General features: G+C 37.3%; 2 protein-coding genes across 3 annotated transcripts; one reads left to right on the forward strand and one right to left on the reverse strand.

Annotated features, from left to right (window-relative positions):
• Positions 1-391: 391 nt before the first annotated feature.
• Positions 392-8180, reverse strand: si:dkey-21c1.1 (uncharacterized protein LOC100150256 homolog). Its single transcript, XM_056469074.1, has 4 exons — positions 8064-8180; positions 7426-7556; positions 6925-7036; positions 392-3481 (listed from the first exon to the last, which is right to left on the reverse strand). The coding sequence occupies exons 1-4, from the start codon at positions 8175-8177 to the stop codon at positions 3260-3262; spliced, it is 579 nt and encodes a 192-aa protein (XP_056325049.1). The 5' UTR covers positions 8178-8180; the 3' UTR covers positions 392-3259.
• On the forward strand, positions 7470-17168 carry si:dkey-21c1.4 (uncharacterized protein C17orf80 homolog). 2 transcript variants are annotated; one of them, XM_056469073.1, is made up of 5 exons: positions 7470-7681; positions 13854-14978; positions 16493-16603; positions 16678-16794; positions 16872-17168. In XM_056469073.1, exons 2-5 carry the CDS (start codon positions 13916-13918, stop codon positions 16898-16900), a joined length of 1320 nt encoding a protein of 439 aa, XP_056325048.1. In that variant the 5' UTR covers positions 7470-7681; positions 13854-13915; the 3' UTR covers positions 16901-17168. The 2 variants fall into 2 exon arrangements, with proteins under 2 accessions (XP_056325048.1, XP_056325047.1); XM_056469072.1 differs by lacking the exon at positions 7470-7681 and adding an exon at positions 9876-10397.
• The last annotated feature ends 29 nt before the right edge of the window (positions 17169-17197 follow it).

Raw genomic sequence — 17197 nt, forward strand, 5'->3', positions numbered from 1 at the left:
TTAACCAGTCTTCAACATACTCTTTACACACTGTCTAAATGCTGCTAAAGGTTCACATGAAGAGTTCAGACTGCGAATAGAGTCTTGATCAGCAAAGGTACGTCTCTGAATTAATTAATTACGAATTCACTGAGATACTATTGGAAAAACAACTCCGGTTTGGTGTTGAAACTTGTGTTACTGCAGTGGCTGCTACTATTTGCACTACAATCTTTCTTTTTACTGAAAGCACTTCTGTCTTCCTGTGTGTATTATAAAAAGAACAAACATTAACACTCACTCTTATAGCGGAGTCTGATCAAGATACATTGTGCCGAAAACTATGTGCAAATATATAAAGAATTGTGAGTGTGAGAAATGATATGAACAAAAAAAAAAGTTGACAAATAAATTAAATAAAACCTTTATTTTATTTATTTACATTAGAGGAACATTTGATAAAATAACAGTGATTTCAAATATTGTATATATGCTAGCTATATATTATATACAGTCCTAAATACAAAACAATAATGACCGCATGGACAATTTATCATCATCATCATCATCATCATCATACAAAGCACAGTGCCTGGTTGTACAGTATTGTGCACTGAGTAGATGAAAGTGTATTGAATATGTTTAGATCCCCTGCTTGAAATGATGCAACTGTCCTCTTACAATCTGTTTGGGCTAAGCTGAAATTTAGTTTCTAAATTGTTGTGCATACTAACCATTCTTGTTTGTTTTGCCACTCTAAAATGAATTAAGCCATTTTATATATTTAGCTATGGGAAAAAATAAGAAAATTCTCTGGATTTATTCGGTATGAATTTGAGTAAAATGTACATCGTTTTGTTTTATTCATGTCTAAAAATTTCTTGTAAAATAGAGCATTTCAGTCTTAAAATGTTCAAAGTTTTTAATAGTTAAATTTGCTGTGACTGAAATTACACTGTAAAAATGCTGGGATCCGCACAATCCCGTCATGTTGTCCCAACACAAATCAGATAACTTTTATTTGTCTTTACAATTTTAATTGGATTGAATATAAAACAAGCAGAATATAAGAATTGTGTTGGTTCAACTCATATTAAATAAGTAGTTTGAACAAGCAGCAAAAAGTCTTTTTTTTTTGAGTGTAGGTGTAATGGTTATTCATCCAAAAATCTATTTTAAGGATGCTCCGATCAGGATTTTTGCAGCCAATAGTACAGATTCATTGTCTCGGTGACCTTACTTAAGAGAATAAAATAAGGATGTTGTATATTATCCCTTTAACATATCTATTTTAAACCATTTAGGTGTGAACATATTATGGCCAGAAACAGCTTTATAGAAAATAATATAACACAGGTATAAAAATTGGTTAGAGATATTACAAATCGCTTGGCTCGTGTCAAAGCAGCTCAAAACATAGTAAAACAATGCTTGCACTTGCAACAAAGAGACCATCACTCACGCGAGTCGTGCCAATAAACTGTATAAACAGAGGTCACACCGCATCTGTATATATTTTTACGAGCGCATTGATCGTTCACGCCTCCACACATCATTTACCTCCTTACGTGTTGTACATGTATAATATACAGGAGCACAAGTGCGACTTCCTCTGCTTGTAAACTCATAAACAAACCCCTGCGATCAGTTAATGAGATCGGCCAGATTGGTGAGTACCGATCGAGTCATTAAATGTGATTATCAGCCGATACTGATCTTTGGCTGATTGATCGGAGCATCCCTAATTGATTTCTTAACACTTTTGAAACATTGGAATTGCCTATGAATGAATCAAAACATGACACTCAAAATGTTCTAAACTACAAAAATAGCATTTTAATTATTAATAAATCGTTTAATTATTAATAAATCGTGAAAATCGTTTAAACAAACGCAATTTTAAATCATAAATCCAGAGAATTTAAGTGGTCTCCTATTTTATTTTCCGTAGCTGTATACTGGTCGACAGACATAAGTGGGACATTTTATGCGAAATATCCACGTCAGTGGTTTCAAACTCAATTCCTGAAGGGCCGAAGCTCTGCACAGTTTAGCTCCAACCACCTTCAACTCACACTTGCTTAATAGTCTCTAGTGGTGTTGAACACCTTGATTAGTTGGATCAGCTGTGTTTGATTAGGGTTGGAGCAAAACTGGAGCTGCGGCCCTCCAAGAATAGAGTTTGAGACATTAGGGGTGCCCAAACTCGGTCCTGGAGGGCTGGTGTTCTGCAGATTTCAGCTCTAACTTTCTTCAACACACCTGAACGGATGTTTCTAGAAAAGCTAGTAGGAATTTAATAAGCTTGCCCAGGTGTGTCTGATTGGGGTTGGAATTAAACTTTGCAGGACACAGGCCCTCCAGGACAGAGTATGGGCACCCCTGATCTACATCATCAACGTGACACTGCAGAGTGCTTAGTTAGTTGCAAGCTAATTTTAGTTCATTCCCTGTGTGCCCATACAAGACAAGTCATCGTATTACAGGCAACACATAGACTGACTGAACTAGAAGATTTGAAAACAAAACTTCTCAATAATCGGACATGGCTTTCAATTTGCACTCTGGATTTACACACTAATCGTCACGATTCATAGTGCTTCCTCTGGACATTAATAGACCTGAATCCATCATGCATTTCCAGAATAGTCTCTCTCTTGTGTAATGTGCTAGTATGCTGTTTGTCTTCTAAGGTAAAGAGAGACTACGCTATAGAAAATTTCAAAGGATCTGGCAGCAAGTTCCTCATTTAAAGTCTGAACCTTAATGGCACACATAGAAATCCTTTAGCCCTGAGTTTTCGATATGTACGCCATCAAAAACCTCCAATTCAATCAAACCATCATCTTCTGTAAACGTCAACAGCATTATTAATCCACCTGAAATGACTCTCCAGAGCCACCGATAGAATATAGACCACAGTTCTTCAATTCTTATCCATATCTAGACTGGCCAAAGAATGTAAAAAAATGGCCGAATGCTTGTCATGTATCAGAGTAAAACACAACCCAGGACTGCAGTAGCACCATGTGTGGCTGTCTAGCAAAGGGGGAAAGGCCCACATAATCTTCCAAGACATCTTTTATATAGCACCTATGTGAAGTTCATGGTCAACACATCAAGTCGAGCTTCACATAAACACTATGAACATGGAAAAGTGCTATAAGAAAGAACACAAAAAGCACTTCGAGGGCTCATTATTATGTGTGCCAGGCCGTAAAGTGTGGTCCCCTGTACACTGTTCCTTAATGCCAACGGGTGCTTGAAGAGTCACTGTTGATCATGTTGGTGCTTGCTGACCTCGGGTTTGCAGGCTACTAAAGTGAGCCTCCCTCAAGATGCGGTTGATGTAATCGTATGAGATGTTTTGGCTCAAGGAGACGGCCGGTTCTTCTGCTGCAATGCCAGGGCTGAGTCCTCTTTGGTCAGGCTTCTGGATGCTGGAAGTGGCTCCTGCCATCTGCTCCGGGCTGCTGATACCACTGCTGTCACTGCTGGATGACTGAAGGGAGATGAAGGACTGAGTGTGAGGACGACAGCAGCTATACAGTGTGCTATACCTGGTTCTGGTTCAAGTTTCTTTTAGTGTTAATGCAACCAAATTTCTAAAGAAATTAATGCTTTTATTATATTTTAGACACATTCCTGTTCCTAGAGATCTACCTTCCTGCAGAGTTCAGCTACAACCTTGATAAAAACACCAGTCTTTAATCACCAAGTGCTCCTTCAGGTCCTACTTGTCCTACTAGTTCAAGGGTGCCCAAACTTGGTCCTGGAGGGCTGGTGTCCTGCATATTTTAGTTCCAACTCTAATTAAACACACCTGAACCAGCTAATCAAGCTCATTCTAGGCATACTAGAAACTTCCAAGCAGGTGTGTTGAAGGAAGTTGGAGCTAAACTATGCAGGACACTGGCCCTCCAGGACTGAGTTAGAACACTTCTGTACTAGTTGGCTTAGATCAGGGGTGCCCAAAACTCGGTCCTGGAGGGTCAGTGTCCTGCAGAGTTAATTAGACCCACCTGAAACTAATCAAGCTCTAAGTACACTAGAAACATCCAGGCAGGTGTCTTGAAGTAAGTTAGAGCTAAACTATGCAGGACATCGGCCCTCCAGGACCGAGTTTGGACACTCCTGATCTAGTTGGTTTAGATCAGGGGTGCCCAAACTCGGCCCTGGTGGGCTGGTGTCCTGGAGAGTTTAGTTTCAACCCCAATTAGATATGCCTGAACCAGCTAATCAAGCTCTTTCTAAGAATACTAGAGCAGGTGTGTTGAAGGAAGTTGGAGCAAAACTATGCAGGACACCGGCCCTTTGAGATCAAGTTTGGGCACCACTGGTTTAGATGTTTTTGGAGCTGAACTCTGCAGGAAGGTAGACCCCTGTTTTAGACATTACAGTTCACGGATAGACGGCATCAGACACTTTATCAGGTTTTGTCAGGCAGGGTGTTACCCCTGTCTGTGTCTGGTGGCATCTTTTGGACCTCACTTTGCCAATTGAACAAGTCATAGACAATCTGAGAACTGACATCCTGTAATGTGGTGATTGTCTGTGTTTGTTTTAAGGAATAGTTAATCCAAATATGAACATTTCTTTACCATTTACTCACACTCAAGTGGCTCTAAATTTGCATGAATTTCTTCAATAGATCTTCTTTTGTGTACTCAAACAAGTTTAAAACAATTGCAGTTTAAGTAGCTTTTCCCAAAGATGCAAATTAAACTTATGCACAAAACTTGAATATCGCATGATGTTTCCATCCAATTAGTCAAAGAGAACAAAACTGTTGCTTCCTGATAAACTGGCACCAATTATCAAAAAGAAAAATGCAGTTTGCTGCAGTAGGAGAAGACACTGTGGGCCTTATTTCTTAGTAATAAACTGTTTGCACCTCAGAACACAAAGCCGAAACAAAATGAACATTTCCGGCTGATCGGTCCCTTAAAATTGTAAATTGGGCTTATAATGTAACCACAATTCTACTTCATAAAAATGAGGGGTTTTTTTTGTGTTCAGTTTCCAAAAATATCCTTCAACATTGATAATTAGGTTTTAAGTGCATATTAGGGTGTTTTCACACTTGTTTTTTCAGGACACAAAATGTAGCTTTTTTTAAATTCCCATGATCAATTTTCTTTTAAATTGTCAATCAAATTAATTTCTAACCTTAATAATGCAAGATGCATCTGCTTCAGTGGAACACGGTCACTAGTAGGCACAAATAACATGCAAAATAAAAGCATCCTTAGTTTAAACATACATTTTTTTTACTTTAGTATAGTAGGATTGTAAAGAATAACCAATTGATAATTAACTGAACCATTTAATGATAAAATATAATGACTAATATACAACGTCAATAGCGCCATCTCAGATGTGCTGGTGTATGTGGGCATTTATGTAACTGAATACATTTTCTTGCTGTAAATGTGCGATTTTTTTTTTTTTTTTTTTTCTTTTGAAATGTGCATAAAATATAAAGGAGAGTTGAAAAAAATGCATTAAAGTTTACTCATAAATGTCTATGACATGGTAAGAATTATGCTTTTTAGTTACTAGCCCGCTTCATCTGTCTTTTCATACCTCACAAGGACTGCTACCCCAAACAGTGAACTGATGGTACTGCAGAGTTTTTAATAAAACTCATGAGTACTCACTTTTTCCCTCACATCTGCTGTGCATATTTTGGGTGTAAGCTGCATGCACCTCAGAACTAGGACTGTTAATGATCTCCATGGCTAATTGACTATTGATAAGGTGGTCACACCTTTATTATTGAATACTGAACCTGAAGATAAAAACTGCTTTTCCTGACCAATATCTTCTGCAATGAGCTGGTTTGTGTTGCATATACATTGCAGGTCTCAAACTCATTACATTACATCTGTTCTAGTCTTTAAGCACAGTTTTGCCTTCCGTTCTGAAAATGCCTTGTGTTTCTACACAGTGGGTAGTTTGCATGGTAGCTTGTGTGACACATTCTGAAATGTCCTAGTCACCCCACAAATAAGTAAAAAATTCTTTCTTTTTTCTGCCGTTTTTGGGGGTAAATCATTTTTTCCACTTTACTGCACCCACTAGCAGTGTTCTTGGTGCTCGCAACCATTGCTGAGGAGACCAGCTAGCTCTGATCTCATATGAAATATTTTATGTGAATATATAATACAAAATAATAACTGAATGTCACTTTCAAATTTACACCAATGCAAGTGTGATTTAAAAAGAATAGCTACAAAAAATATTAGATCCAGCTTACTGGCAAGTGGTGCCATGGTGAACTATTTTTTGGAACAGACCTGCGGGCAATTCATGTGACCCTTGCTATAAACCAAGACTATAGAATACACAAGACATGTCACTCGTATACTTTTGAATGGGGAAAAGTGTAATAGTCAATATGGTGAATGAAGCCCCGCCTTATAGTACAGGAGCCAATCAGCGATCGCTTTAGAATGACAAATCTCCGGGGGAGGGGCTCAGGCCAGATGTGGGTTTCTACAGATTTTGTGATTCGAGCATTTAGAAATGAAAGTACGTGGACAATTGCTATTGAATTTTATTGGTTATTCGTAATATGAAATGCAATTATAAGCTTGGCAAGTAGTTTTGGAGAATTTGATGTTTCCCCATTCAGACAGAATGCCCAAGCATACTGCCCGAGGGGCGTTTCAAAGATGGCCGCAGAGTGAAATGACTTGCCTTAAAGGGACTTTGTATAAACATTAGTATCCATTTTATGAATCATGAAGGATGATGGTTTTAGCTAAAAATCTTTTTTTATGTTCTACTGCAGATAAAAAGTCAGCAAACACATTGGACGGCCTGAAGGTAAATTGACTGCAAACAGCAATTTTTGTCTCTTTATCAAATATTTAACCTTTTGACATTCTAAAATGATCCTGAATGAAAGAGGCATTCAAGCCAAGTGTTTTGTCTTCTTACCTCAGAGTCCCAGACATCATGGCCAACCTCGGGGAGAAAGGAATAACCTCCAGACCTCTTTGGCTGGGGCAGGACCTGCACCTCCTCGGCATCACAGCCTCGTCTGCGTTTTCTGTTGACAAAGACCATCACCTTTGAGTGTGTTCATTCGGCATGCAACGTCCAGACACAAATTTTGCCATTTCTCAAGCAATGGTGGCACTGCAGACTTGATTGCAACCATTAGTCATCAATGTGTCCACTGCAGGATTATGACTCAGATTTAAGAATTTTAAAAAAATACCATCAAGACGAGAGCTGATACTGGATAACAGCACAGACTCATTTAACCAATATAGCTGCTAGTCAAGAGGATCAGCCTGCTAAAAGAACACCTAAAAATAACCAGCAGGCAATGAAGTACTACGCTAAATCTGCAAGCACTGACAATAACAAGCCACTATGTCTATATCTGTTACATAAATGCAACATAAAACATACGTGCATACACAATAATGTTACCTGCTTTCTGTCAGCATGTCGGATCTGTGCATTTGACAGCCAAATAAGGGCACACACAGCACCACTCCGTATCGATGACCAGAACACCGGCTTCCTTTCAGCAAAATGAAGGGATTTGCCAAGATTTTCCCCTAATGATGAGCGAATGACAAATATAATTCAGTGTGAGGAGCTGCAGACACGCTTGCATTGCAGTGCAGGTATCCAGAAAGCATAATATTAACGTCTATTAATTCAGGCCTGCAAATATCATCAGGTAAGGTTAATATTTATTCGTAAAATAAACTTATATGTTATATTCATACTAGAAAAGTGATCTGTTTAGCATAGTAGCGATAATGACACCGAACGAAATGGCAACCATATTATCGCTGTTATATTAATGTGAACGACTTGTATTTCTTTCTGACAGGAGACAAAATGGCACATTTACACAAACCCCAGTGTGATATTAATGTTGCCAAGCAAAAACAGTGCGTCGAAAATGTCAAACAGAAAGACAGATAGCACAATGCTATGTGTGTAGTTCACTTTACTTCCTCCTAGCGATCAACTGTTCCCACTACAGAACATGCGAAGTGATTTAAACGGAATAAATGGGGTTTGTGAAGAGACGAAGGGTCTGTGGTGTACTCTACCTCTGTCTGTTCACAGATGGAGCTTGAGTTCAGGCATTTTCTGAAGTTACAACGTCTCCATCTCGCCGGATCTCGTTCTCTCTCCCTCTCTTTCTCGCTCACTCGCGCTTCCATCTGTTGCTGTCATAATGACGTAACGTGCGTGGCGTTGCGCGAGGAGTGGCGTACCATTTGCACGTAGCGTTTTATTTTTAATCTTCAGACTGACTTGTAATGGACAGGAAGAAAGAGTCATTCTTAATCAACAACATCCTTATGTTGGAAAATTTTTACATACACTAAATATTTGAAGAGAAAATCAATGTTTGATTGTTGATCAATGATTCTTTCTTATATGAAAGCCCTGAAGGTAATGAAAACAAAAGTGCAATTAATCTTCTGACTTTTATATAAATATGAAAACTACATGAAAAAAATACATAAAATAATAAATACACAATAGAAAAAAAACATAATATTATTATATTATTTTTAGTTATATAAAAAAAAAACCAATAGTAATACCTTTAAAAGTATTACAGTTTAAAAATACTATTGCATGGTGAAGTGAGGGACATTTTAGCCCTTAGAAAATGTAAATATTAATGTAACTTTATTTTAAACACATTTTAAAAGAATAGTAGGAATAACCCTTATCTTTTTGTAACATTATTTTTGTTTACATTATTATTATTTAAGTAATTTGTTGCTTTTTTGCACCTATTCTTCTATTGTAATGTGAAGATATACTGATAATGCCAAGGTGTTGCACATTACTATATGTTTAATAAAAAAAACCTTTAGACTTTTATATTAAATACTACATTTAAGGTTATTTGGATTGTACAAATCATTCCTTAATTTGTAATTGTATCATCAATTTTTTTCAGGTTTGACATCAATCTATGGTCCATCCCAATGAGTCACTGAGAGGAATTTATTTCCAGATCTTTAACGGGCCCGTAGCCGGCCTTTTAAAAGTTTTTTTTTTTTTCTCAAAAAGTGGACCTTTTTGCAGTTATCTGTCTCATTTTCGATTTAATTATGAGGTTCAAATACTGCATTTTAGTGACATTTTAAGCACTAATTTGTGCTGGATTAGCTTGTCGGATGGTTATCATTACTACACTTTTTAATGCAACAAAGATACTTCCTACATTTTTATCAAAGTGCTTATGCTTACAAAACAGCATGCTTATTTACAAAAGTGCATTTAAACTGTAAGTTATTGCAGTTTTAGAAATAATGTAATGAGATTAGAATTTTAGAATTTTTTAGAAAAAATACTTATTTTTTTAAATGCTAATTTATTGTCATTCATCATAAAAAACAAACAAACAAAAAAAAAAACCAATTAGGAATCTGTTAAAACTAAATAAAAAGCATATAGGCAAATAACCAACGGGCCAGCTCATTTCCTCAGTCAGAATTTGTCCATTGAAAATAATAAGAATTAAATTAGTCTTAAAGCCCTCTTCTTTTGGTTATTTTCACAACTTATGATGGCATACTGTCAAAGATTAGACAAATGAATTCATATAGGGGTCAAATTCTGGACTTTTTCTGTAGGAGGGTGGGTCACCGAGCCCCACTGGGCTGGCTATGGGCAGTTTGACATTATTTTAAATCAAAATGCATATGTTATTATGTTATGTTATTATTCATTATTATAGATATAACTTTTTAATGTACAACGAGTAAGAGTCGTATCTGTCGTGATTAAATATTGTGCAATTTATTTTGCTGGAACGATGTGGTTATGTGGTTACGCGTGCAGTACTTTCACACAGGCATTGATAAAGACTGCTAAACGGGTCTTTCGTGACTCAAAATAATCCAGCATGTCCTCTAGCGGTTAGTGGGATCGCTAGTTAACTGCGCCTGTTCCATGGCAACAAACGGCAAGTTTCACATGCGGGAAAACGAGCTGGCAAAAATATGATACTGATTTTTTTGTGGCCGGTTTATATGTAGCTAGTTGAAATAGCTTTAATAATGACTTCAAATATACCAGCGAGAAGACTTTTCCCTATTCCATAAAAAATATGGCAGTATAATTATAAAATATGAGCACAGGTTGCTGGGTAAATAGCACATCTAAATATTTGACTGACACCTTGTTTTATTTGAGTATTCCATGCTCCATTTGTTGATTTTAAGGTCTCTTTAAATAGAAAGTGCAGTTAATCATGGATTCAATCCCCCTTAGGATTTCTACAGTACTGCCACTGTAACCTTACTAGTGAAAATAGTTTTCTCACACTTTAGTACTATTCTTAATGCTCGTATTTACATTAGGACTCCAGTATACTATACTATAAGGTTTGTACAAAATGGATACTTCCAGCTATAAAGGTAAGAATTAACTTTCTCCTTCTCATTTCTCTTCAAATGCTTAAACATTGTGCTTATGATATACAAGACACAGTTCAAAGCACATGAGTATGTGTAAATGTATATGTCTGTTAAAAGTGTGAAACCTTTCCTTACCCAAAGTTTTAGCATAAATTCATATTTTAATAGGAAGCTGTACAATATTATATTTGTGGATATACATTACATTAGTCAGTACTGAAGCCAAATCTGGAGCTTATCTAACAAAATAACTTATGATAACAGTCCAAAAACTAGTACAGCCAAATTTATATGTTATAGAAAAATAAGAAATGCAAATTAAAAAAAATTAATTGTATTGTCTTTCAATTTCTGAATATGTTTGGAGCCTAAAATATGATGTTAATAAATATATCTGTTTCATAAATCTGTTTTGTTTAAATGCACTAAAATACATTGCCTATATTCACTGAGTAATGGATGAAAATATTCATTTTCAAAATGGGGTGTGCTCAGTAATGCTGAGCACTCTACGTAATTTGTTGCTTGTTTACACCAGTAATGTGAAGATGTACTGATAATGGCAAGTTGTTGTACATTACTATATGTTAATAAAAAATCTATATACTTTTAAATTAAATAATATATTTGAGGTCATTTGGATTGTACAAATCATTCCTTAATTTTGTATCTTCAATTTTATTTTTTAAGTTTGACGCCAATATGTAGGCCTTCCCAACGGGTCACTGAGAGGAATTTACTTCCGGAACTTTGACATTAGAAACATTATAACAGATGATACAGTTATATATAAAAACTTACCATAGACCAATGTATTTATAAATATAAATTGGAAAAAATCTTGCCGTTCTGTGAAGTCTATTGTTTAAATAATAAAGTATTAGAAGTTCCATTTAAAACGTTACACTGTATATATCCAGTTAAAGAGGTTTTAGAGAGATTTAATTTGGATATTAAGGAATATAATATGCAAAACTTTATGTCTGTGAAAAGTGTGAAACATTTGCTCACCTAATGTTTAGTATGACAATAACTTGTGGTGAAGTGTGTGAAAAGATCTGCAGTGGACAACACTCAAGTTCGCACTGGTCATGGAATTTTCTGGAATTTTAAATGCTCTATTCCAGATATTGAAAGTCAGTGAATCTTATTTTATTTTATTTTTTCAAGTCATGGAATGACTATATTTATTAAAATGGGCGACGCGGTGGTGCAGAGTGTAGCACGATCGCCTCACAGCAAGAATGTTGCTGGTTCGAGACTCGGCTGGGTCGGTTGGCATTTTTGTGTGGAGTTTGTGTGTTGGCGGGGGTTTTCTCTGGGTGCTCCGGTTTCCCCCACAAGTCCAAATACATGTGCTATACATGAATTGGGTATGCTAAAATTGACCGTAGTGTATGTGTGTGAATGAGTGTGTATGGATGTTTCCCAATGATGGGTTGCAGCTGGAAGGGCATCCACTGCGTAAAACATATGCTGGATAAGTTGGAGGTTTATTCCGCTGTGGCGACCCCAGATTAATAAAGGGACTAAGCCGAAAAGAAAATGTATTAATGAATTTATTAAAATGTATTTTTACAATAATGTTTTTTAATTGTGTTTTTTTTCCATATATTTTGCTTATTGTTATGGTTTGTCTTTTTCATGCCAGTTTTTTCCTTTCCTGCCTGTCAACTGGCAATCAAATATATTACACCAATATTAAACAAAAATGTAATTTTTACAATATCAAACAGCAGATTTTGCCAAAAATTAATGTAGTGAATTAAACCGGAAGTCTTGACACATTTGAGTTATAATGGCTGCACTGTTCTTACATGAAAAATAAGCTGGATAGGTCAGGGAATTTAGCATTTTAGGCAATGAAAAGTCATTTAGTTTAGAGTGGAAACTTTATGGCCTTTATGTGGTACGGTACAGTATGGTACGGATCACCTTTATCAGGCTTGCCTTTCCACTGCCAAAAGGGTACCAATGGTGGGCGTGGTGTATGACAGAAAGTTTCAGTCGTCGTCATTTCCGCTCGAGGACATAGTAAAGTAAAAAGTAAAGCTGTACAGGTCATTCACATATATGAGAAGCACTTTTCACAAAACAGATGATTTATACAAATAAATACTTCTGTATAATTGTTCATTACTAATCTTTCTATGAACATGATTTGATTATAACTGCAGATCAAGCGAAATAGCCTACTGTAACATCTGCAATTATATAAAATAAATAAGTGAAGTTTAATTTTAAACTAATTTCGAGAGGAGCATGTGCTCATGATTGACCCAGCTGGTCCACATTAGCTAATCATGGTCCTCCAATCAAAGGATCCCAAGTCACTATATATATCCTCATTTCCTCTCTACAACTATCTTCCTCTGGAAGAAACCCTCCTCCTCCCTTTCTTCCACCTTTATCCAGAATGGGTGGCACGGTGGCCCAGTGACTAGCACTGTTGCCTCACAGCAAGAATACCAATGGCGTTGGGTCTTCACTGGGCCATCTGGTATTTCTGTGCAGAGTTTGCATGTTCTCCCCGTGTCCGTGTGGGTTTCCCCCGGGTTACCCGATTTCCTTGCACCATCCAAATATGCTCTATATTATAGATAAAATAAGCCTAAATCTTTTTTCTAATATCTTACTCTCAGGAAGTTCACCTTGGCCTCAGCAGCAGGGGAGTTTCAGATTGACCTGAGCTCAATCTCCCCTCGCCCTGTGAAAGGAGGGAGCCCTGGGCTCGAGGATCCCTTGAGCTCAGGGCTCTTTCCCGGGACAGCACGCCAAACAAGCTATGTATAAATCATGAGCTAAGTGTGAACTCTTGAAATGCAGCATATATGGACACATACAGCCCCTCACAGTCTCCGATATGTCACCAATTACAGAAAAACTACACACAACTTACATTTAGTCCTTATTTGGGTTCAAAAACAACATGAAATATAGCCCACAGTCAGTGCAAACCTCTCATCTGTGTCTGCAATCTTGCACATGTAACCTCTTGTTAGAGAGTATTTCTGTCATTCCGAGTTCATAATAGTCCAAAAGGTGATGGTAATAGTTAAACCTGGCAGTTTGTTCATGTTTTAGGTTGCTGAATAAATCATTTGCCCCTTTGTTTTTGCCAGCTTGCATGTCTTGCTCCGCATTTTGGTACCCTTTTGTTGTGCAAGGTACCCTTTCGAAGGGGTATCCAAAAAGTGGTACGGTACAGTTTGCTTTTTGGTACTTTTTGACAGTGAAAACAGCCATAAAAGCTTATCGTACCGTACCACTCAGTGGAAACGGGTCATTAAACACTGAAGCAATTATAGAAGATGTATAGCTAGTCAAAGCAGAATACTGAAAAGAACTCGTAACAGCTCATTTATATGACATTATTAAAGTGTGTGGTAGTTACAAGCAAATCACTGACCTTGATTTCAACCCTATTCATGCAATTCTGATTCTTTTCCCTTACAGAACAATGTCCGTATTGTGGAAAGCCCTTCAAGAGGCTGAAAACTCACATTCCTCATTGCAAAATGGCACCAGCTGCTCAATCCCAAAAAAGCATTCAAGCACCCAAAGAACTGATTGCAACCACTTCTAGACAGAAGATCCCTAAAAAGTCAGCAGCGGCAGAGACAATTGTGATCTTTAATGAGACGCAACCCTCTAAAAGCAGGAGGAAAGGAGATCTTCACAATGCAGAAAGTCCTCTCTCGTCTACTAAGGTCAAAGTCTCATCATCTGAAACTCTGGACACGGAGAGGCCTAAAAGCAAATGGCTGGCTAAAAGACAGAAGGAACTTGAGAGATTACAGCTGTTAGTGCCAGACTCACAGAAGCAAAGCAAACCAACCTCATTATCAGAGCATGCAGGAGATAAAAGCTTTTGTGAGATCTCCAAAGGACCAGATCAGGGAACGTCTCAAACTAATGGAAAAAGTACTAGAGGCAAAAAGAAGCTAAAGACGGCGCAATTATCAGAGCAGCTGTCCATCACCAAGGGTAAAATCAATAGTGCTGGGTCTGTGCCAGCCATTTTGAAAACCTCTAATCTTCCACGTGAGTGCAGTGTGGAGTATGAAAATCCAAAACTAAAAACAAGAGTAAATTTCTTGGAGAAGATTGAAAGATGCGCAAACAGCCAGAATAAAGATTTTGATCTAATATCAGGAGCAAGAGAGCATAAAGCCCTTACGATTTCTACATCTAAAACTTCAGTGTGGGACCACATCAGTTACAGTTTGTATTACAAGAGGTCTTTTAATCTGTTTGTGCCTTATCCTGTTCTTGAAACATCCAAAGATTCTGCTGTGGAGACCAAAGAGATTCCTACCCTGCAACAATCAAAGAAGCTTGACACAGCAGTATTCAAGGTTTCCGTTGCACCCTCACCTATTTCATCTGAAACCTCCATTCGACAACCTGCAGAAGACACTCTTAACTCAAGACTGCAAGGTGTCAGAAGTTTATCATGGGCTCCTGAGATAAAGACTGATTGTAGCAGAATACAGTTCTCCACAGTGCCTTTAGGCTGCTGCGCTAATGAAGATATTTGGATGAAGGATCAGCTTTCTGGGCCATCCACCTCATGCAAAGGTATTGCATTAGTCATGTGATGTTTAGTTATGAACAGACTATAGGTGCGTTCACAGCTGCAGCCCGTGATCAACGAAATTTGCCAAGCCCAGGCAACAGCGGAGTTGAAAACGGAGCAAAGTTTGCAGAATTTTGTGGTGAAGTCTAGATCGGATACGCAGCCGGCCGGAAGTGCGAAATGCACATTAATATAGCAGCATTTTTTATAACACTGTATAACAATAATTAATATTTTCACAGTACTGTGATGGTTGGGTTTAGGATTGGGGTGAGTAGGCGTTCAAAATACAATTTATTGGGTAAGTTAATACAGTGTTTCCCAACCCTGTTCCTGGAGGCACACCAACAATACATATTTTGTATGTCTCCCTTATCTGACCCATTCGTGTCAGGTTTTGGGGTCTTTTCTAATGTTCTGCTGAATTGATTCAGGTGTGTTTGATTAGGGAGAGGTTGAAAATGTGTACTGTTGGTGTGCCTTCAGGAACAGGGTTGGGAAACACTGAGTTAATAGATAACATAAATAATACTTGGTACAACTACTGTTTTTTAACATTACTGTGACATTTGGGTTTAGCATTGGGGTAGGAGTAGAAGTTAATAAAATACAATTAATAGGAAATTTAATAAATATTATAAATATTCTCGTTAACTTCCAGCCACAATCATATCCGATCTAGCAACAACCGAATTTTGTCTCATTTACGTCTTCCTCATTTGGTGTGAACCCAGCCATGTTGGTCAATCAGAAAGGAGAAAACAGTGTGCACTCTGACGTCATGAGGCGAAAACCTGATAAAGCTGCGGATACGCACCTCAATATCGCTTCATTTTTGTGACACTGTATAACAATAATTTATATTTTAACAGTACTGTGACTGTTGGGGTAGGGGTAGATGTTAAAAATACAGTTTATTGGGTAATTTAATAGATGACATGAATAATACTCGGCACAACTACTGTTTTTACATTACTGTGATGGTTGGGTTTAGGGTTGAGGTGGGGGTAGACGTTAATGAAATACAATTAATGGGAAATTTTATAAATAATTCTCGATGACTTCTGGCCACAGTCTTATCTGATCTAGCAACAATCGTTGTATCGTCCACATGACCATACTGTACCTGGAGTTTCAGAAAACTGTCAGAGTTTTAAGAAGGTTTTGGTTTCAGTCACCCAATATGGCGTTTTTATGTAGACAAACAGCAAAACCATGAAGAAAAAAATGCAGTTTTGAAAATGCACATGTTTGTGTGGACAGGGCTTCATACGAGCTGTATGGAGAATTCAGAAACCTATGGTAGTAGTGACACCGGTGGCCAATAAGTGAACTGCAGCCAGCAGATTATTATTTGTGCCCTGATATCCTCACAGTAAACTTCTGCTTTATTCCTCCTATTAATATTCATTCTTTCTTGTGCATCTCTATAATTTCACACATAGAAGACATCCACAAGTTAAATGAGCTAAAAGGATATTTTTTAAAATAATAAACCATGTCTTTGTTCATATAGTGCCTCTTGTTCAGCGGAAATTTGGAGATGTCCGATTGAATGAACTTGGTTTATGGCTTGGCGCCCGAGCTCCTGTGTCACCCGGAGAAATTGTGAACATGTTTAAGCGAGGTTTGTTCATTATCCAACATAATCCAAAATGACATTTCATTTGATTTAATTGAAATGTTTCCTTCTGCGGTCAGGTTGGCAGTGGTACTACAGGAAGTATATAGATGTTCGTAGAGGAGGAGTTGGAGGAATATCAATGCTTTTGACCGGATACTGTGTCCTGTGTTACGTATGGAACTACGCACATTTAAGTAGGTCTGAATTGATGGCATTAACAAACATGTAACCATTGCCATGCATGATTACAATGCCTTGTTTCGTTTTACAGAGAAAGACCGTTGGAGGAAGTACCATTAAGGACTTTTTTTGTGGGCCTCAAAATTGTTGCACACTTTGGAGAAGCAGTTTTGCGTTCAGGGATTTGAGGTCACAGTAAGAGTAATATTTTATATGTCAAGATTATAACACTAGGACCTAGTAGTTTACTGCAGTTTGAGGTTTGCTGTTTGCATTTGTTTTATCAAGGTACTTTTTATTAGATACAGAAAGGTTAATTTTTAAGCCCAGTTTATGCTTGATTAATCTTGGTATATTTCATGTTACTAAACAAATGTGTGTGTGTGTGTGTGTGTATATATATATATATATATATAT

Source organism: Danio aesculapii, chromosome 12, assembly GCF_903798145.1.
Source record: "Danio aesculapii chromosome 12, fDanAes4.1, whole genome shotgun sequence".
Taxonomy (NCBI): Eukaryota; Metazoa; Chordata; class Actinopteri; order Cypriniformes; family Danionidae; genus Danio; species Danio aesculapii.